This window comes from Muntiacus reevesi, chromosome 1 (genome assembly GCF_963930625.1).
Source record: "Muntiacus reevesi chromosome 1, mMunRee1.1, whole genome shotgun sequence".
In the NCBI taxonomy this organism is placed as follows: Eukaryota; Metazoa; Chordata; class Mammalia; order Artiodactyla; family Cervidae; genus Muntiacus; species Muntiacus reevesi.
Window position 1 is genome coordinate 220,373,194 of NC_089249.1, and position 22,663 is coordinate 220,395,856.

The window sequence follows — 22,663 nt, forward strand, 5'->3', positions numbered from 1 at the left end:
CTTTGACTCTCCTTATGTCCACTCTTCCTTCATCAGTCCAGGTATCCCATCTGTCTGTCCATATTTCTCTTTCTCCATCTATCTGTCCTCTTTGTTTAGTCTCTCTTGTTTACCCACTCACACTCTCTTGGATTCATTTCATTCATTGTGTGAATAGGAGGCTTGCTCTACTCACAAAATCACTCCTATTCGCACAATCACTCCTTACCCTCACTCTGATTAGTGGCACACCTTTAAATGGTTGTCCTTCGACAAATTTCTTGAACTCAGGTGAGCCTGAGGGGGACTTTCTTCCATTCTATGGGGGACTTGGTTTTTCAGTTTGAAAATGAAATTATTTTTTTTTTTCTTTTGGAATCTGGTTCATTTAGTACCATATTTAAGAAGCCAAAAGGTCATGAAGATTCACTTATATATATATATATTTTTCCCCCAAAGGGTTTATATTTTTATCATTGAATTTAGGTCTTTACTTTCAGTTAATTTTTGGGTAAGTTGTGAGTTGGGGGACCAAGTTCATTTTTTTTTTTTTTAACACATGGATATCTACTTGTTGCAGTGCTTTTTGCTAAATAGTCTATTCTTTCCCTGCTGTCTTGGAACTTCTGTTGAAAATAAATTGCCTATAAATGTGTGTTTGTTTTTAGACAAAAAAATCCTACTCCATTGATCTAAATGTCTACCTTTATGCAAGTGGGTTGGGAAGATCCCCTGGAGAAGGGAAAGCCTACCTACTCCAGTATTCTGGCCTGGAGATTTCCATGGACTGTACAGTCCATGGGGTCACAAAGAGCCGGACATGACTGATCAACTTTCACTTCACTTTATGCAAGTGGAATGCTCTTTTGATATCTGTAGTTTTTTAGCAATTTTTATAATTGGGAAGTGGAATTTTCCAAGTTTATTATTTCTGCTTATTGGTTTGGCTTTTCAAAGTACTTTGCAATGCTATATGAATTTTAGGATCAGCTTCCAAATTTCGATAGAAGAGCCAGCTGCAATTTTGACAAAGATTGTATTCAATCTGTAAATTAAGTTAAGCAGTGTTTCCATCCTAATAATATTAAATCTTTGATTTATGAATATGAGATGCATTTCTGTTTGTTTAAGGTCTTTCTAAAATATTTCAACAAAGTTTTGTAGTTTTCAGTGTACGAATCTTAACAGTAGTTTTGTTCAATTTCTCCCCCAAATGCTTGATATTTTATTCTTTGACTAATTAGTTTTTAAATTTCATTTTCAGAATGTTAATACCTGGCATTTAGAAATAAAATATTTGCATATTTGTCTTATATTGTACTGAACTAACAGAATTCAGTAGAGTTTGTTTATATTTCCTAGAATTTTTAAAATACAATATCTTATCATTTGTGAATAGAGAGAGATTAAGTATCAGAACACCTTATCTGTCTCCTGAGAAATCTGTTTGTGGGTCAACAAGCAATAGTTAGAACCAGACACAGTACAATGGACTGGTTCAAAATTGGGAAAGGAGTACGAAAAGGCTATATATTGTCACTCTGCTTATTTAACTTACATGCAGAGAACATCGTGTGAAATGCTAAGATGGATGAATCATAAGATGGAATCAAGATTCCTGGGAGAAATATCAACAACCTCAGATATGCAGATGATACTACTCTCATAACAGAAAGAAAAGAGGAACTAAAAAGCACCTTGATGAGGGTGAAAAGGCAGAATGAAAAAGCTGCCTTGAAACTCAACACTTAAAAAAAAAAAAAGAAATCTAAGGTCATGGCATCCATTTCCATCACTTCATGGCAAATAGAAAGGGAAATAGTGGAAACAGTGACAGATTTTATTTTCTTGGGCTTCAAAATCACTATAGATGGTGACTGCAGCCATGAAGTTAAAAGATGCTTGCTCCTTGGAAGGAAAGCTATGACAAACCTTAACAACATTTTAAAAAGCAGAGACATCGCTTTACTGACAAAGGTGTTTATAGTCAAAGTTATCATTTTTCCAGTAGTCATGTATGGATGTGAGGGTTGGACTGTAAAGAAGGCTAGGCACCAAAGAATTGATGGCTTTGAACTGTGGTGTTGGAGAAGATTCTTGAGAGTCCCTTGGCAGCAAGGAGATGAAACCAATCAATCTTAAAGGAAAATCAACCCTGAATATTATTTGGAAGGACTGATGCTAAAGCTGAAGTTCCAATACATTGACCACCTGATGTGAAAAGCTGTTTCATTGGAAAACACCCAGATGCTGAATTTAAGCAAATTCTGGGAGATAGTGGAAGACAGAGGAGCCTGGCATGCTGCAGTCCATGGGGTCACAAAGAGTCAAAAACAACTTAGTGACTGAGTAACAGCAATTACAATTACTGCACAAACTATATTTACAGTTCAAATTCCTTCAAGGTAAGATCCATGCATTACTCAGATTTTAAACTAATTTCATCTATTTTTTTAAAATTCTAATGTAGTATAAGAAATGTTTAAGAAAAGCATTTCCATGAGTACAACATCATGCTGTGTGATCATTAGCTCTTGACTTAAAGAAAGGCCAATCCTTGGGCAAGATACATTGTTGCACAAGGGTTAAGGAAAACATGAGGGAGAATGCTCACCTCATACTGGAAGTGCTCTGGACTGCCTATCAACTCTCTCAGGGATGAATATGGGATGATACATCATGGCATGAAAATCTGAAGAATAATATTGGCATAAGACTATACATTTCTGATATGTACAGTGAAGGAAGATAAACCATTAGTACAAAAATGTCTTACTTTACAGTGTTGTGAGAGATCCCATGTTTAACATTTTCTTTAGAGCCCCTGTGACATCCTTATTCCTAAGACTATAGATTAAAGGGTTAAGAACAGGAGTGAGTATGGTGTAAAATACAGATACAATCATATCCTTCTCAGGGGTGTGGTAGGAGCTGGGGAGCATGTAGGTATAGACTGCAGCCCCAAAGAACAGGATGACCACAGTCATGTGGGAAGAACAGGTAGTGAAAGCCTTCTTCCTGCCCTCTGCTGAATTCATCCTGTGGATGGTGAGGAGGATGAATGAATAAGAGCTTGAAATGACTGTCACAGGGATGAGGAGCATGAGGACACAGCACAGGTACATGAGTGTCTCATAGAGGGAAGTGTCTGAGCAGGAGAGCTTCATTACAGCAGGGACCTCACAGAAGAAATGATGGATCTCCCGGGATTTGCAGAAGGGGAAGGTCATGGTGACTGGTGTGAGCATAAAGCCATCCACTGATCCCAGGAACCAGCAGCCAGACACCAAGAGGTGACATACTGTATGGTTCATGAGAATAGAATAACGGAGTGGATGACAGATGGCCACATAGCGATCAGAGGCCATGGCAGCCAGAAGAAAAAATTCTGAACCTACTAAAGTCAAATAGAGAAACATTTGCATTCCACATTCAGGGGCTGAAATCTCATTCACACCCATGACCTGGTCCATGAGCATCTTTGGCACAGTGACAGAAATGTACATCACATCCATGAGAGACAACTGGCTAATAAAAAAATACATGGGGGTTTGGAGATGGGCATTAGAATGTATCAGAAAGATCAGGATGCTATTACCAGACAGGGCCATCAGGAAAATCACAAAAATGACCACACAAAGGAGAGCTGGGTGCTTAGATTGACTGAAGAGTCCCACGAGGATGAAATCCAGCTGTCCAGTGTAGTTGGCCACCCAGGTGGAGTTGTCCATGAAGTTTCACCTAGATAAGCAAGAAGAGCTTTGTAATTAATAGATTGTTCATGCAATATGACCACCTGATATTAATGTTTAGTGTGCTTCTGCTGCATGTGTGTTTGTGTTTTTGTCTGTGTGTGCATACACACCTGCATGCACAACCATGTATGCAGTCCAGTTGTGCTAATAAGAGGAAATGTTATGGGGTTGTAGATTTGAGGCTTATAAGATTCCTGTAATTCAATACATTCTTTGAAAGAGAAGGAATTCACAACTTGTCTTTCAGTGAGTATATTGTGGGTTAAAAAAATCAGTTACTGATAGTAAGTTTGCCAAAGTTCAACGTCATGAGATTTCCTCATGCAAACTCTATATAAATATATAATTAAGAAAATAAGAGTATATAAATATAAATAAATATAACATATTTCCAGTTTTAACTGTGTATAAGCAGAGTTTCATACAGAATCCCATCTGTTTTATCTAGTACATGCTTCTGCAACTTCATCTCCTTATAGTTCCTACCATTTGTTTCAAATATCAGGGAAAAGAACTAGCATTTAGAAGGTCACTGCCATTTACAAGACAAGGCATTCATTTGTTTTGAAGCATTATCTGCTTTATTGCCTACTGCAATCAAGTTTTCATGGAAAAAGAGATGCATAAAGGAAAACTGAACAACACTGAGAAGTCTCTGACTCCATATAATGTTCTGCCCCCTATCCTGCTGCTCACAGTACATATCTGTGTTCAATGCTGAAGACAAAAAAAAAATAATTAAACTTAGTTACGCTTAAAGAGGTCATAATCAGTCAATCAGGGAGAAATATTACATAAATGTGATTTAAACTAGAAATTTTAAAGAGATACAAAATAAATTATTAACAACAGTAGAAAAAAACACACCTGAACTTTCTTAAGAGAATAAGTAGTTTCCCCTACAATTTCTATCAGGCAGATTACATTTTGGAGCTTTTCATTTTCTTACATGTTAAATGTTAAGTTTTATAAGTCCTTATCAATAAGAGGAAATATTGGCTTCTTTCTGGGAAGAGATTAGAAGAGATTGGGGGCAGGAGGAGAAGGGGACGACAGAGGATGAGATGGCTGGATGGCATCACCGACTCGATGGACATGGGTTTGAGTAAGCTCTGGGAGTTGGTGGTGGACAGGGAGGGCTGGCGTGCTGAGATTCATAGGATCGCAAAGAGTCAGACATGACTGAGTGACTGAACTGAAATGAACTGATGATGCAGTAATATTTCATGTAGAATTTCCAAGTTTCAAATATATTTTATATTCTTGTAATAATCCCCAAACTAATTACAATATTCAGCTTATTAACAATCCCATGTTCTGGAGTGATGAAGCTTCAGACAACTTTAAAAGTGTATTTGGTGATTTACCGTAGATATACAACAAATTTGCCACACATTGCATTAACATATATTTCTGTCAATTTCTACTTTCACTGGCAAATGAATGCTGAGCTCCATTTGTGTAAAATTTTAAAACTGTACAATTAAGACCAAATACACCTGTGACTGAGTCTATTTGTGGTCAGAATGAAGCAAGGACCAGTGCAGTGACTGGTACAAGTGAAGACCTCAAATCTATTTGTTGAATAAATGAAAAGAGAGCAGAGGGCAAGTGGGAAGTGGGACTTACATTTCTTTGGTAAATAAAAGTCACTGTGTTCAAGTGACACTGAATACCTAGGATACCAGACAGATAAGGGAATTCTGTTTGTACCACAAAAAAACAATTGGTCTCCCTATTCAAAAGGGAAGCCAATTTTTTTCTTACTTTTCTCTACCAAATTGCCTGAGTTCAAAATCAACAAAATGGTACTTATTAAACTTGAGTAATTATTAACAGTAGTAGTAGAGTAGTAACAAATCTTACATTAATCTGGCAGATTCTAAGCAATTGTTTTATTGCATTACTGTGTTTTTTGTACCCAAGAGCCTATGAAGTACTTACTCATCTTATTTTCTCCTTTTACAAATTAAATAATTCAGGTTCCTGGGGCATCTGCCTAGACTTGTGTCTCGGCTCAGGAGTTGGGACACAGAGTCTGTAATACTGCATAAATACTGTAGAACCCACTGTTCCCTTCACCGTCTACAATTTGGGTATTAGCTAACAACTGTAGATTTCTTCTAGGAAACAGGTATGATTGAGACACTTATTTCAATGTTCTAACATCCAGAAATAACACCCATACCAAGTAAAATTAGTCCCTTTTTTTCTATTAATTTCAGCCTCAGGAAAAGAAATTACATTAATGTAGGAGGGTATGTATTCTTTTGTCTATATATAACTGGAAATCAAAACTCATATCCTAATATGTTGCAGTAAATAAATGTAATATGAAAGATTCAAGAGAAAAAAAAAACATTTGCTTCCCTCCAGAGAAATAGATGATAGTGAAAAAATTTAGAAATAAGTTCAAACATTAACAGAATGTGACAGAAACCCAAGTAAAAATAATAATAGTTACCCTTTTGATTCTTTTTTTCCTGTCTTCCTATCTGATTGACTCCAAAATCAGATACCAAAAGCCTCATCTAGATGGACTAATGGAAAGTGGCCACAATTAACTATATAAAGAGAAACAGGAGAGTGACATCATCCCTGGTTTTACTATGCCCATTAAGGGAGTAGAAGATGGTCTTGTATAAATAAATTCCCTCTGGGACTTTGTGGAATAATGAAATCAAGAGAATTAAAAGTGACAGATATCTGTGCTGTACTTTTCTGATTTTTTTTCTCATTTTTAGCCACATTTTATTTTTAAAGTAGAACTCTTAACCAATATTAACAATAACCTTAAATCTTTGCCATCATCAATTAATTGTTATCTATGAAAATAGATATTAGCTTATATATCTAATATAAGCCTTAGCCTTTTCACATTAAAAGTGTTTCTCATATATATATATACACATACATACACACACACACACACACACACATATATATATATATATATCCCCATGTAATCTTCAAGAATATTTTGTGAAGTATTGGTGTTTGTCTTATCTTTCACAGATACAGACCCTGAAACTCATCGTCTAATTGATATGTCAAAAAGAGTACCAATAATCAGTAATGTAGTTGAGATAAATTTGAGAGGGTCTCCTTTACATCTTCATCTGAATCACTCTTCATTAGTAATGCTTTGCTAATTGTGCTCTTTCTTTTGTTACTCAGCTACAATCTGTGTTGCATTGCATTTTAGGGTATTTTTTGAAAATTGAAATGTCAAATCTTGTTTATAGAAAAGTACATTAAAAAAAAAAAAGAAACAGAAACCATTACAAAGAAAATATGTTAAAGGGGCCATGATCTAATCTATCAGACAAATATCATGCCTTAACAGTTTTATTTTTCCTTGAGACTACAAATATCTACAAATTGTATATCACACACCAGGTAATTGGGATAAACAAGGCAACAAGAAGCAACCCCACCATCATGAAACTTGCAGGCAAATTCTTCTGAACCTTTTTCTGTATGTGTGCTGTTAAACTATGTTGATTATTTTTCCATGCTGTGTTTTGTCCATGACATCCTTGTCTAGAGAATGACTCCTGTTTAAAAAGCCTACACTTGGGGGCTGGAGCCTTCTATGTCCTCCAGGGTTTCAGCCTGCAAATGGTTTGTTCTAACCACTTTGTCACATGGTTTCCCAAAAGACTCTGATGGTGCAAGCCCTGGGAGGCTCTAGATAGTGAGATAAAGGAAGAAATTGCATCTTTTTTCTTGTTTCTGATGAATATCTCTGGCAGCAACTGGAAGCTATTGAGAACCGTGCAGGAACTGGAGGTTCCAGTACCCCAAAGGCAGTTTCAGTGTCACTGGTGGGATGCAGGACTCTGGGCTGCAGCAGGGAAGGGGCCCGTCAGTAACCCTAGAATGCAGCATCTCCATCGGCTCAGTAGTGTGGGGAATGTGGGGCTCCAATGTTTGGCAAAGACTTGACATTTCCTTCACTTTTCCCCCAGCTTTCACTCCAGCCCATTGACATCCCCATAACCAATCCCCTAAAGTAAATTTCTTCACTTCGAAGTGTGTAAAATGGGACTGGATATTAAATAATGAGTTTAATGTTCTATCAAATGAATAGACATTAATTACAACTCCCCACAATATTGAATAATTGTGTTGCATTCACATTCTAAATTACAAGTTACACTGTGACAAAAATGATAAAAATATATAGAAAGCATTTTCTGAATGTAATTTCCCCTAAAATAATTTATCAGAGGGTATAGAATACTTGTGGGCTTCCCTGGTAGTTCAAATGGTAAAGAATCCACCTGTAGTGCAGGAGACCCAGGTTGAATCGCTGGGTCAGGAATATTCCCTGGAGAAGGAAATGGCAATCCTCTCTAGTATTCTAGCCTGGAGAATCCCATAGACAGAGGAGCCGGGTGGAAATACTTCAAGTTTCTTCATACACAACACAGAAATGCTTTTTCACAAATAACGTGCTATGATATCAAATTTCACTTGAACTAGCACTAAGTTGTACGTGATTTTCCATCTCAGTCAATTTGATAGGCATATAATTAATAGCTGCTGCATTGCTGATCTGGTTTGTGACACCAATTGTCTTGATGTTCACACCATTCATACTGTTCCCTGAACACAGGGTAGGCAAGGCGCGAGCTAAGAGGCTAGAAGACTCAAAGAGCCATAGGAACGGCAGACACCCTTATTCTCTCCTGGCTGGCACAGCACCCATAACCCAGCATCTCTCCTTGCTGAAGCAGCAGCCATAGCAGCAGTCATAGCATAAGACAACATAACCACACACAACCCTGTGAGCAAGTGTGTATCTTGTGACATGCATGCGCAATGCTATAAGCAATCTCAGCTCTTACACAACCATGCAAAGTCATTGTTTACAGAACATGGAGCAAGAGAGCCTGACCACGCCATCTTGGCTAAATTGTCTTTATCCACACCTGTCTTTCTTGATTACTAATATGGTCATAACTTTTCATATGTTTATCCATGTAACTACTGCTTATGTGAAACATGTTTATATCTTTTGCACATTTAATTTTTTTAAGTTTTTCTTTAAAGTATGCAAGTGTTAATATATTAAGAATAGCAACTCTTTGTGAGTAGTGTTCGTTATTTTTTCCTAAATTTTTGATTGTGATATTTTATATCATCAGAATATTTTATTTAGTTTAATGTGTGATTTATTTTAGCATTTTTGTGTTTAGGAAGTCCTTACACAGTTTGGAAGCATTAAAAATAGTCAGTTTTGCATTTTGTTAAAGAATGAGTTTCCCAGTATTTTTGAACTGTTAATTTATAACGCAGCAATAACTTCTTGGGGGTGTGATATGGAGTGGATTTCTAACATGGTTTTCAAGTAGAGACTAACCTAAAGGACTAAAGAATTCGATCTTTCATTCACTCATTCCAAAAATATTTATTCACTACCATTTATGTGCCGACTGCATTTATCTTTCTCAAGATTACAAATTGAAAGATAAAAACCATATGATTATCTCAATAGATGCAGAAAAAGCCTTTGACAAAGTTAAACATCCATTTATGATAAAAACTCTCCAGAAAGCAGGAATAGAAGGAACATACCTCAACATAATAAAAGCTATATATGACAAACCCACAGCAAACATTATCCTCAATGGTGAAAAACTGAAAGCATTTCCCCTAAAATCAGGAACAAGACAAGGGTGCCCACTCTCGCCACTACTATTCAACGTAGTTTTGGAAGTTTTGACCACAGCAATCAGAGCAGAAAAGATTGCTTTGGCTTTTTGGGGTCTTTCGAGTTTCCATAAAAATTGCAAAATCTTTTGTTCTATTTCTATGAAAAAAATACCATTGGTAATTTGATAGAAATCATACTTGTTTTGGGTAATATGGTCATTTTCACAATATTGATTCTTCCAACCCAAAAATATGGTATATCTATCATTATGTCTGTGTCATCTTTGGTTTCTTTCATCAGTATCTTATAGTTTTCTGCATACAATCTTTTGCCTCCTTAGGTAGGTTTGTCCATCAACAGGTGAATGGATAAAGATGCAGTATATATGTACAATGAAATATTACTCAACTATAAAAAGAACAAAATAATGCCATTTTCAGCAACATGGATGGACCTAGAAATTCTCATGGTGATTGAACTAAGACACAGAAAGACAAATATCGTATAATATCACTTATATGTGGAATATTTTAAAAGGGTAAAAATTAACTAAGTTACAAAGCAGAACTGAGTCACAGGTATACAAAACAGACAAAGGGTTACAGGGGATGAAGAGAGAAGGGATGAACCAGGAGGCTGGGTTAGACATAGTCACACTGCATGCACGCATGCCAAGTCACTTCACACATGTCTGACTCTTTGTGACCCTGTTGACTGTAATCGGTCAGGCTCCTCTGCCTAGGGATTCTCCAGGCAAGGATACTGGAGTGGGTTGCCATGCCCTCCTCCAGGGGATCTTACCTGACCCAGGGATCGAACCAGCATCCCCTGCAGCTCCTGAATTGCTGGCAATTTGTTTACCACTGAGCTGCCAAGGAAGCCCATATACACACCATTATAGACAAAAAATAGACATACAGATGGCTAACAAACACATGAAAAGATGTTCAACATCACTCATTATCAGAGAAATGCAAATCAAAACCACAATGAGGTACCATTACACGCCAGTGAGGATGGCTGCTATTCAAAAGTCTACAAGCAATAAATGCTGGAGAGGGTGTAGAGAAAAGGGAACCGTCTTACACTGTTGGTGGGAATGCAAACTAGTACAACCACTATGAAGAACAGTGTGGAGATTTCTTAAAAAACTGGAAATAGAACTGTCATATGACCCAGCAATACCACTTCTGCGCATACACACCGAGGAAACCAGATCTGAAAGAGATACATGCACCCCAATGTTCATCACAGCACTGTTTATAATAGCCAGGACATGGAAGCAACCTAGATGCCCATCAGCAGATGAATGGATAAGGAAGCTGTGGTACATATATACCATGGAATATTACTAAGCCATTAAAAAGAATTCATTTGAATCAGTTCTAATGAGATGGATGAAACTGGAGCCCATTATACAGAGTGAAGGAAGCCAGAAAGATAAAGACCAGTACAGTATACTAACACATATATGGAATTCAGAAAGATGGTAACGATAACCCTATATGCAAAACAGAAAAAGAGACACAGATATACAGAACAGACTTTTGGACTCTGTGGGAGAAGGCGAGGGTAGGATGTTTCGAGAGAACAGCATCGAAACATGTATATTATCAAGGGTGAAACAGATCATCAGCCTGGGTTGGATGCATGAGACAAGTGCTCGGGCCTGGTGCACTGGGAAGTCCCAGAGGGATCGGGTGGAGAGGGAGGTGGGAGGGGGGATTGGGATGGGGAATACATGTAAATCCATGACTGATTCATGTCAATGTATGACAAAAACCACTACAATGTTGTAAAGTAATTAGCCTCCAACTAATAAAAATAAATAGAAAAAAAATAGACATCTAATAATAAACTGCCATTTAGGACAAGGAATCCCACTCAGTACTTTGTAATGGCCTCCATGGGAAAAAAAATCTAAAAAAAGAGTTGATATATGCATATGTGTATCAACCTCATAGCTGCCAAAGATGCTCGGAGTGTGCAAATAAAACTTTGTGTGCATCAGGACCCAGAGACCCCACAGAGGCTGAGCCAGACCTGCCTTTGGATGTTTGCGTGTCTCTTGAGGCAGCATGGATCAGCACTGGCCTGTTGCAGGGACAGGGACTCTGGCTGCAGCAGACCTGGGAGGTGTGACATGTGACATAACTCCTCTTGGAGGAGGTTGCCATTAGTCACACCATACAGCCACCAAGCAGATAACCCACAAACTGGAGAATGATTATACCAAAGATATTCTTGCACTATTGCAAAAGTTCTAGGACCCACAACAGATTTCCCACCATGGGGATCCAGCAAAAGCACTGAGAACCCCCAGGGAATTTGACTTTGAAGACCAGTGGGATTTGGTTACAGAACTTCCACAAGACTGTAGAAACAGATGCTTGGAGGACACAAACAAAATCTTGTGTGCACCAGGACACAGCAGAAAGGAGCAGTGACCCCACAAGCGACTGAGCCAGACTTGCCTGTAAATGTCCAGGAATCTTCAGCAGAGGTGTGGGTCGACAGTGGCCTGCCAATAGTTCAGGAGTACTGAATACAACAGCCTTGGGAGCTGCAGCATGCTGACACAAGTACTTTTGAAGGAGGTCACCATTACTGCCATTACGCCTACGATAATTTGTTCTCGGGTCATACTATAGGGAGGGAACAAGCCCCATCTATCAGCAGAAAGTTGAATTAAAGATTTACTGAGCATGACCACCCCCCATCAGAGCAAGACTCAGTTTGCCCCACTGCAGGTACCTTGCATCAGGAGGCTTCCACAGCCTCTAATCCTTATCCATCAGAGGACAGACAGAATGAAAACCACAGTCACAGAAAATCAACCAAACCAACCACATGGATCACAACTTTGCTTACCCCAATGAAACTATGAGCTATGCTGTGTAGGGCCACCCAAGATGGATGGGTCATGGTGGAGAATTCTGACAAAACATGGTTCACAGGAGAAAGGAATGGCAAACTACTTCAGCATTCTTGCCTTGAGAATCCCATGAACGATATGAAAAGGCAAAAAGATATGACATTGAAAGATGAACTCCCCAGGTCAGTAGGGGCCCAATATTTTACTGGAGAAGATCAGGGAAATAGCTTCAGAAGGAATGAAGAGGCTGAACCAAAGTGGAAACAATGCTTAGTTGTGGATGTGACTGGTGTGAAAATAAAGCCCAATGCTGTAAGAACAGTATGGCATAGGAACCTAGAATGTTAGATCCATGAAACAAGGTAAATTGGAAGTGGTCATACAGGATATGGCAGGAGTGAGCAGTGACATTTTAGGAATCAGTTAACTAAAATGGACCAGAATGGGAGAACTGAATACAGATGATCATTATATCTACTACTGTGGGCAAGAATCCCTTAGAAGAAATGGAATAGCGCTCATAGTCAACAGAAGAGTCCTAAATGCAGTAATTGGGTGCAGTCTCAAAAATGACAGGATGATCTCTGTTCATTTCCAAAGCAAACCATTCAATATCACAGTAATCCAAGTCTATGCCCCAATCACTAATGCCGAATATGTTGAAGTTGAACAGTTCTTTAATGACCTACAAGACCTTTTAGAACTAACACCAAAATACAGTCCTTTCCATCATAGGGTACTGGAATGCAAAAGTAAGAAGTCAAGAGATACTTGGAGTAACAGAAAAGTTTAGCTTTGGAATACAAAATGAAGCAGGGCAAAGGCTAACAGAGTTTTGCCAAGAGAATTCACTGGTCACAACAAACAGCTTCTTCCAAGAACAAAAGAGAAGTCTCTACACACGGACATCACCAGATACTCAATACTGAAATCAGATTGATTATATTATTTGCAGTCAAAGTTGGAGAAGCTCTATTCAGTCAGCCAAAACAAGACTGGAAGCTGACTGTGGCTCAGATCAGGAAATCCTTATTGCAAAATTCAGACTGAAATTGAAGAAAAAAGGGGAAACCACTAGACCATTAAGGTATGACCTAAATCAAATCCTTTATAATTCTACAGTGGAAGTGACAAATAGATTCAAGGGATTAGATCTGATAGGCAGAATGCCTGATGAACTATGGATGGAAGTTCATGACCTTATACAAGAGGCAGTTATCAAAACCATCCCCGAGAAAGAGAAATGCAAAAAAGCAAAATGGTTGTCTGAGGAGGCCTTACAAATAGCTGAGAAAAGAAGATAAGTGAAAGGCAAAGGACAAAAGGAAAAATATACCCATTTGAGTGCAGAGTTCAAAAAATCAGCAAGGAGAGATAAGAAAGCCTTTCTCAGTGATCAGTGCAAAGAAATAGAGGAAGGCAATAGAATGCGAAAGACTAGAGATCTCTTCAAGGAAATTAGAGATACCAAGGGAACATTTCATGCAAAAATGGACTCAATAAAGGACAGAAATGGTATGAACCTAACAGATGCAGAAGATATTAAGAAGAAGTGGCAAGAATACACAGAAGAACTGTACAAAAAAGATCTTCATGACCCAGATAACCATGATAATATGATCACTCACCTAGAGCCAGACATCCTGGAATGTGAAGTTAAGTGGGCCTTAGGAAGCATCAGCATGAGAAAATCTAGGGGAGGTGATGGAATTCCAGCTGAGCTATTTCAAAGTCTTAAAGATGATGCTGTTAAAAGTGCTGCAGTCAATATGCCAGCAAATTTGGAAAACTCAACAGCAGCCACAGGACTGGAAAAGATCAGTTTTTATTCCAATCCAAAAGAAAGACAATGTCAAAGAATGTTCAAACTACCTCACAATTGCACTCATCTCACATTCTAGCAAAATAATGCTTAAAATTCTCCAAGTGAGGCTTCAACAATGAATGAAGTGAGAACTTCCAGATGTTCAAGCTGGATTTAGAAAAGGCAGAGGAACCAGAAATGAAATTGTCAACAACTGTTGGATCATAGAAAAAGCAAAAGAATTCCAGAAAAACATCTACTTCTGTTTCATCGACACGCTAAAGATTTTGACTGTGTGGAAATCAAAAAACTGCAGCAAATTCTTAAAGAGATGGGAATACCAGACCACCTTACTTGCCTCCTGAGAAACCTGTATGAAGCCCAAGAATCAACAGTTAGAACTGGCCATGTAACTATGGACTGGTTCCAAATCAGGAAAGGAGAACATCAAGGCTGTATATTGTCACCCTGCTTAATTAGCTTATATGTAGTGTACATTATGGGAAATGCCAGGCTGAATGAAGCACAAGCTGGAATCAAGATTACTGGGAGAAATATCAATAACCTCAGGCATGCAGATGACACTACCCTTATTGCAGAAAGTGAAGAGGAGCTAAAGAACCTCCTGATGAAAGTGAAAGAGGAGAGTGAAAAAGCTGGCTTAAATCTCAACATTAAAGAAACTAAGATCATGGCATCCAGTCCCATCACTTAATGGCAAATAGAAGGTGGGGGGGAAAGTGGAAGCCAGTGACAGATTTTCTCTTCTTGAGCTCTGAAATCATTGCAAATGGTGACTGCAGTCATGAAATTAAAAGACTTTTGTTCCTTGGAAGAAAAGCTATGACAAACCTGGACAGCATATTAAAAAGCAATGATATCACTTTGCCAACAAAGATTCCTATATTCAAAGCTATAGTCTTTCCAGTGGTCATGTTTGGATATGAGAGTTGGACCGTAAAGAAGGCTGAGCATCCAAGAATTGATGGTTTCGAACTGTTGTGCTGGTTAAGACTCTCGATAGTCCTTTTGACTGCAGTGAGATCAAGACAGTCAATCCTAAAGAAAATCAACCCTGAATACTCACTAGAAGGACTGAAGTTGAAGTTCTAATACTTTGGCCACCAGATGTGAAGAGCCAACTCATTGGGAAAAACCATGATGCTGGGAAAGACTGAAGGCAAAAGGAGAAGAGGGACGCAGAGGATGAGAAGGTTTGATAGCATCACTAACTCAATGGACATGAACTTGGACAAACTCTAAGAGATAGTTAGGGACAGGGAAGCCTGGTGTGCTGCAGTCCATGGGGTCACAAAGAGTTGGACACGACTTAGCAAATAAACAACAACAACGATACATCTAGTAAGGTTTTCTTCCTGGCGGCTCAGAAAGTAAAGACTCTACCTGCAATACAGGAGATCTGGGTTTTATGTTTAGCTGGGGAAGATCCCCTGGATAAGGAAATGGCAACCCCCTCCAGTATTCTTGACCTGAGAATTTCATGGACAGGGGGTCCTGGCAGGCTACAGTCCATGGGACTTCAAGGAGTTGGACATAACTGGGTGACTAACACTTACTTATTTAAGGATTTCTTTTTTATTTTTTCTTCCAGTTTTATTGAGATAAAATTGACATACAGCACTTTGTAAGATGTAGAGCATAAATCTGACTTACATGAATCATTAAATTATTACAACAGTAAATTTAGTGAATATTACATGATATCATAAAGATAAAAAATTAAAGAAATTTTTAAAAAATTTCCTTGTGATGAGGAATCAGGATTTACTCTTTTAATGACTTTCATATATAACATGCATCAATATTAATTCCATTAATATTTATAATGTTTTACCTGGGAAATCCCATGGACAGAAGAGCTTGGAGGGCTGAAGACCGTGGGTCTGCAAAGAGTCAGACCATACGTAGGAACTACAACAGCAGCAACAGCAACAAACATGATTTCCATAGTACTTATTTGTCTTATAATGAGAATTTATACCTTCTGATTGCACTCACTTAATTTTATGTCTCTAGTAACCACAAATCTGACATCTTTGTTATGAGTTTGCTTGATCATTTGTCTGAAGTATGATTGAGCTACGGTACTATTGTAATCCCTGTTACGCAACATAATGATGTGATATTTCTGCATATTTCAAAATGATAACCATGATATGTCTAGTTTTGATTTGCCACCATATATTATGTAGTTATTGACCATGTCCCCTACATTAAAAATTTCACACCCTGACTGATTTATTTTGCAACTAATATTTATTTTATACTTCTTACTGTCCCTCATGTATTTCTTTCCTTCCCTATATTCTTCTCTCTGGCACCCCCCAGTTTATTCTCTGTATCTATGATTTGGGGTTTGTTTGTTTGTTTGTTTGTTTTTTGATATATGTGTACATTTGTTTTCTATTAAGATACATAACTAAGTAAAATTATACAGTATTTATGTTTCCTATCTGACTTACTTCACTTAACATAATACATTCTAAGTCCATCCATGTGTTGCAAATGGCAAATTTTTATTATTTTTTTGAAGGCTGAGTGGCATTTACATATATATATAAAATATTTTTCTATCTGTTATCTATTAATGCATACTTAGGCTGCCTCCACATCTTGGATAGGGTGAATAATGTTGCAATGAATATAGAGGTGCACATATCTTTTTAATTCAGATAAATAACAAGGAGGGGGATTGCTGGATGTAAAGGTAGTTCTATTTTTAATTTGTTGAGGAATCTCCATACTGTTTTCCACGGTGGCTGCACCAATTTACAATCACACGTTAGTGCCAGAGTCTTCCCTTTTGTCCACATCCTTGCCAGCAGTTGTTTGTTGTCTTTCTGACTAAAGCCATTCTGACAATCTGACAACTGTGTGGTGAAGTTTCATTATGGTTTGGATTTACATTTCCCTGATGACTAGTGATACAGAATATCATTTCATATGCCTGTTGGTTAACTGTTTATCTTCTTTGGAAAAAAATGTCTATTCAAGTTCTCTGTCTGTTAAAAAGGAAAGAGTAAAATATATCTGACAGGAATAGCATATGAGTTGGGAGTGCAAGTCCCATTAATTAATGGAATCAATCAATTTAAAATGGATTAATTAACTAATAGAATATCCCATTAATGAAATATGCAACTCATTTTCCAGACATCCTGGAATGTGAAGTCAAGTGGGCCTTATAAAGCATCACTATGAACAAAGATAATTGAGGCGATGGAATTCCAGTTGAGCTATTTCAAATCCTAAAAACTGACGCTGTTTAAAGTGCTTCACTCAATATGCCAGCAAATTTTGAAAATCCAGCAGTGGTCACAGGGCTGGAAAAGGTCAGTTTTCATTCCAATCCCAAAGAAAGGCAATGCCAAAGAATGTTCAAACTACTGCACAATTGAACTCATCTCACATACTAGCAAATTAATGCTCAAAATTCTCTGAGTTAGGCTTCAACAGTATGTGAACCATGAAATTCCAGATATTCAAGCTGGATTTAGAAAAGGCAGAGAAACCAGAGATCAAATTCCCAACATCCAAAAAGCAAGAGAGATCCAGAAAAACACCTACTTCTGCTTTATTGACTATGCCAAAGCCTTTGACTATGTGGATCACAACGAATTGTGGAAAATTTTTCAAGAGATGGAATACCAAACCACCTTACCTCCCTCCTGAGAAATATGTATGCAGCTCAAGAAGCAACAGTTAGAACCAGACATGCAACAACAGACTGTTTCCAAATGGGAAAGGAGTACATCAAGGCTGTATAGTGTCAATCTGCATATTTAACCTCTATGCAGGGGCTTCGTTGATAGCTCAGTTGGTAAAGAATCTGCCTGCAATACAGGAGACCCCAGCTTGATTACTGGGTTGGGAAGATGTGTTGGAGAAGGGAAAGGTTACCCACTCCAATATTCTTGAGTTTCTCTTGTGGCTCAGCTGGTAAAGAATCCGCCTGCAATGCAGGAAACCTGGGTTTGATCCCGGGGTTGGGATGATCCCCTGGAGAAGGGAAAGGCTACCCACTCCAGTATTCTGGCCTGGAGAATTACTTGGACTGTATAGTCTGTGGGGTCGCAAAGAGTCAGACACGACCGAGAGACTTTACTTTCACTCTCACAGAGTACATCATGTGAAATGCCAGGCTGGATGAAGCACAAGCTGGAATCAAGATTACTAGGAGAAATATCAATAACCTCAGATATGCAGGTGACACCACCCTTATGGCAGAAAGTGAAGAGGAACTAAAGAACCTCTTGATGAAAGTGAAAGAGGAAAGTGAAAAATTTGCCTTAAAACTCAACAATCAGAAGACTAAGATCATGGGATCTTTTCCCATCACTTCATGGCAAACAAATGGGGAAACAATGGAAACAGAGACAGACTTTATTTTGGGGTGGCTCCAAAATCACTGCAGATGGTGATTGCAGCCATGAAATTAAAAGATGCTTGCTCCTTGGAAGAAAAGCTATGACCACCCTAGACAGCATATTAAAAAGTAGAGACATTACTTTGCCAACAAAGTTTCATCTAGTCAAAGCTATGGTTTATCCAGTAGTCATGTACCAATGGGAGAGTTGGAATATAAAGAAAACTGAGCACCAAAGAATTGATGCTTTTGAACTGTGGTTTTGGAGAAGACTCTTGAGAGTCCCTTGGACTGCAAGGAGATCCAACCAGTGCATCCTGAAAGAAATCAGTCCTGAATATTCAGTGGAAGGACTGATGCTGAAGCTGAAACTCCACTACTCTGGCCACCTGATGCAAAGAACTGATTCATTCAGAAAGACCCTGATGCTGAGAAAGATTGAAGGCAGGAGGAGAAGTGGATGACAGAGGATGAGATGGTTGGATGGTATCACTGACTCAATGGACATGAATTTGAGCTAACTCCAAGAGTTGGTGATGGACAAGGAAGCCTGGAGTGCTCATTCCATGGGGTTGCAAAGAGTCAGACACAACTGAGTGACTGAACTGAACTAAACTGAACTGGGAGTGCAAAAATGAGGTTCAACTATCTTAAAATCCTAACTGCCCTTTGCATAGTGCAGAGAAATTTGAGATTAAAAAAAAATGAGATAAGGTATTTCACACAAAGTAAACCTGAAGAAAGATGGTTCATTGGACAAATTAGGGAAAATTCATTAATAAATACAAAGAAAGTCACTTAAACATAATAAAATGTATGATAGCCTGTTAAAATGTTTTATAAACGTAATACCCCTAAAACACATCAACTGGAGAAGGCAATGATAACCCCCTCAAGTATTCTTGCCTGGGAAATCCCAAGGACAGAAGAGCCTGGTTAGAGCCAGTTCATGGGGTCGCAGAGTCAGACACACTTAGCGACTAAACACGAAAATATATCAAACAAAACAAAAAACTACAGAGAGAACAAAGTAGCAACAGGGGATTATACAACACTCCCTTCTCTATGATAGACAGAAGAAATAAATAAAAATTAATAAAATTTGAATATCAGAATTCCAAACGAACACATGAAAAACATTACATTCAATGACAGAGGAAAGTATAGAATTTTCACAAAAATGATCACATAAGGCCCATAATCTAAGGTGTAAAACACTTCAGAAGATTAAATCTCTGTACTCAGAGTTTGAATTCAGAATGCATTAAAACATAAATGAGAATGTCTCACATGTTTGCAGATGATAAAATATTATTTTAAATATTTGGGCCAAATAAAATATTCACATATCAGCCCTATAGGATTCTTCAAAGGCACCAAGTAAAAGGAAATGTAGAGGCTTAAATATGTATGTTAGGCTATTCTTTTACTCATGTCTTAAACATCCTTTAAAAAAATATCATATAGCATTGAAACATGTATATTATCATATGTGAACTAGATTGCCAGTCCATGTTCGATGCATGAGACAGGGTGCTCAGGGCTGATGCACTGGGATGACCTGAGGGATGGGATAGGGAGGGAGGTGGGAGGGAGGGTCAGGATGGGGAACACATGTACACCCATGGCTGATTCATGTGATTATGGCAAAAACCACCACAATATTGTAATAAGCCTCCAATTAAAATAAATTTTTTAAAAAATCTAAAAAAAGAAAATGTGTCATATAATGGCAAACATAAACCAAAGAAAGTAAAGAAACAAAAGATACAATAAGTCACATCAACAAACCAGATGACAGTTCTTTGAAAAGACAAATAATACTGATAAACTTTTGCTGAAAATGATCAAGAAATAAAAGAGAAACCACAAACAACTGTAAACTATTATCAGCAGTGAAAACAAGGACATCACTAGGGGTGCCAGAAAATTACATGAAACTTACTGATTCTGTGAACTGTTTACTGATTATGGGATATAAGAATTCATACCATCAGGACACATATACAAAAATAGCAGCATTGTCTGTAACTTCTAAAAAAAATGAAGACAATATATGTATTCATCAGCACAAGAGTGCATGATTAAAGTATAGTCAGAAAATTATATTTTATGCAGCACAGAAAATGAATAAATCCATGATTCAAAAACATGAATGAATTTTTTAAACATAATAACAACAGATTCTAAGGGAAAGTCAAAAATACAAGCAACATGACTAATCCATATGTAAGCCAAATCAATTGATATTGTTAGATGTACAGAAACAGATAATAAACCTGTGAATAAAAGCAATAAAATGATTTTTTAAATAAAATTCAAAATAATGGCTACCTGGCAAGCAGGAGCTGGTCTTGAATAAACAGGTTGAGAGCTTCCAGGCACCAGAGTAGTTCTTATTCTAGGTTTGGGGGATGGGCCCTAGATGATTCATTTGCAAATGTTCCATATGATGCATCCTTAAAGTCTTTACATGCTTTTCAATACTATTTTTCTCATTAAAATTTTGCTATAGAAATTATGCAATAGATTGGAAGAATATAGAAGGCTAGAGATTAGGATGGTTTGCTTTATTCTTTGATAAAAAATATAGTTCAATTAGTTCACAGGTAGAGTTGTTGAAAAGAAGAAAAGTTGGGGAAAATTTTTAGGAAGATCTTGCAGAAATCTTTCAGATGATTATTTATACAAGAGGGTATCCCCATACCTCATCCTTAAGGATGGACAGTCACTTTCTCTTAGGTATGCCTGTCTCTATCCTTGCTGTCTTCCAAACTCCAGTTACTCTAATTTTAGAATAAATATTGTAAACATAGTTTTTATTAATATACTTAATATATATTTAATTTTATATAAATTAATAGTATATGAACATAATTATTGTGCATAATTTACTCTACACTTAGAGTAATCAAAAATTGAATGATAATAAGAATTTTGTATATGGTATATATATAATATGTGATATTCAAATAATATGCATATAATATGTAAAATATGTGTTCTCACAGTTTCCCTGTTCATACCACTCTACATGCATACTCAATTTGATATTTACAGCTTTCTGAAATTTCCACTGCTTCATTTATACTCATATTTCCTCACAAGTATTTCCTCTTTGAAGTGTTCCTTTGTCTCTTTACAAATATATAATCTTTATTTTAGGATCACTGATCAAATCTGGTGTTCCCTACTAGATGCTGTAGGGCTCTCATAGTTTTTTTGATTGGGATCTCAAGTCTGCACAGCTCTCTTCTCCACTAGCAAATAAACCCCTAGATATAAGGGCTTGCATTCTGGACACTGCCGTGTCCCTCACAAACTTCAGAGCATCTGTAACATTGCAAGTAATCTATAAAGGTTTAATAAATGATTGAATGAACTAAGAGCCTAGGAAGATTTTCAAAGAGTTTAATTAGCAGAATGACACTGATATTACATGAAAGAACATTGGATAAATACTAGATTTGTGATAAAAAGATAAAATAAATGTTTTACAAGATGGTTTTACAGGTTAACCAAGTACTTACATATAACTTTCTAATAGAAAGATTTTAAAAGGCCAGCAATACTGTTCTTTAATTCAACATCAGTTCATGAACTTCCCTCACATGACAGAGTCTACACTGGTTCCTTCATGCTCATGAAGAAGCAAGGCCAGGACTCTGACATACAGAGTCAGAGCCAGGGGTAAAGCCAGCTTCATCCAGTCATACCTAAGAGGGGACAACAGACCCTTGAAGGGACTGAGCCCTGGACAAGACAAGTGAATTAAATTCACTTAATATTCAAAGTACCATGGTGATGTTCTGTTGCTAGTTCTATTAGTGGTAGAGAAATCAAGATAGTGGAGTGAGGCGGAGTCATTTGATATTAAAGCTGCTGTGTAGCAAGCTAGGATTTAGCTAGAGGTCTCCTTGATCCTACACACTCTCTCACAACTCCACCACTTGAAGGCAAATAAAAAGAGTAGAAAATACAGAAGTGGGAATAGAAATCACAGCTTGCAACAGGTGTTAAGGACTGCCTGTGCATATTACCTCTGTATTTGTCAAGGAACTTAAATAACAAAATATGCTTTCCCTATCTCAAAAGTGATTATAAAGCAACTGTTAGGGCTTGGGCAAGTTCACAAATGCCACAAAAGTCTTGAGAACTTAAGAGGCAGATTCTGAACTAACCCCAAGACGAATTCTTTTCA

At 37.5% G+C, this 22,663-nt stretch overlaps 1 protein-coding gene across 1 annotated transcript; it reads right to left on the reverse strand.

Moving 5' to 3' along the window:
- Positions 1-2,432: 2,432 nt before the first annotated feature.
- Positions 2,433-3,710, reverse strand: LOC136157960 (olfactory receptor 2T29-like). The gene is made up of 2 exons (XM_065919750.1): positions 2,788-3,710; positions 2,433-2,535 (listed from the first exon to the last, which is right to left on the reverse strand). Exons 1-2 carry the CDS (start codon positions 3,708-3,710, stop codon positions 2,433-2,435), a joined length of 1,026 nt encoding a protein of 341 aa, XP_065775822.1.
- Positions 3,711-22,663: the final 18,953 nt, after the last annotated feature.

What these genes read in the sequence shown, in the direction of transcription:
- LOC136157960 (XM_065919750.1), bottom strand. Translation starts at nt 3,710, where the DNA reads ATGGACAACTCCACCTGGGTGGCCAACTACACTGGACAGCTGGATTTC. An exon ending in ACAGGGGCTCTAAAGAAAAT is followed by an intron (nt 2,536 to 2,787) that starts GTTAAACATGGG and finishes ATCTTGCCCAAG; the next exon opens with GATTGGCCTTTCTTTAAGTC.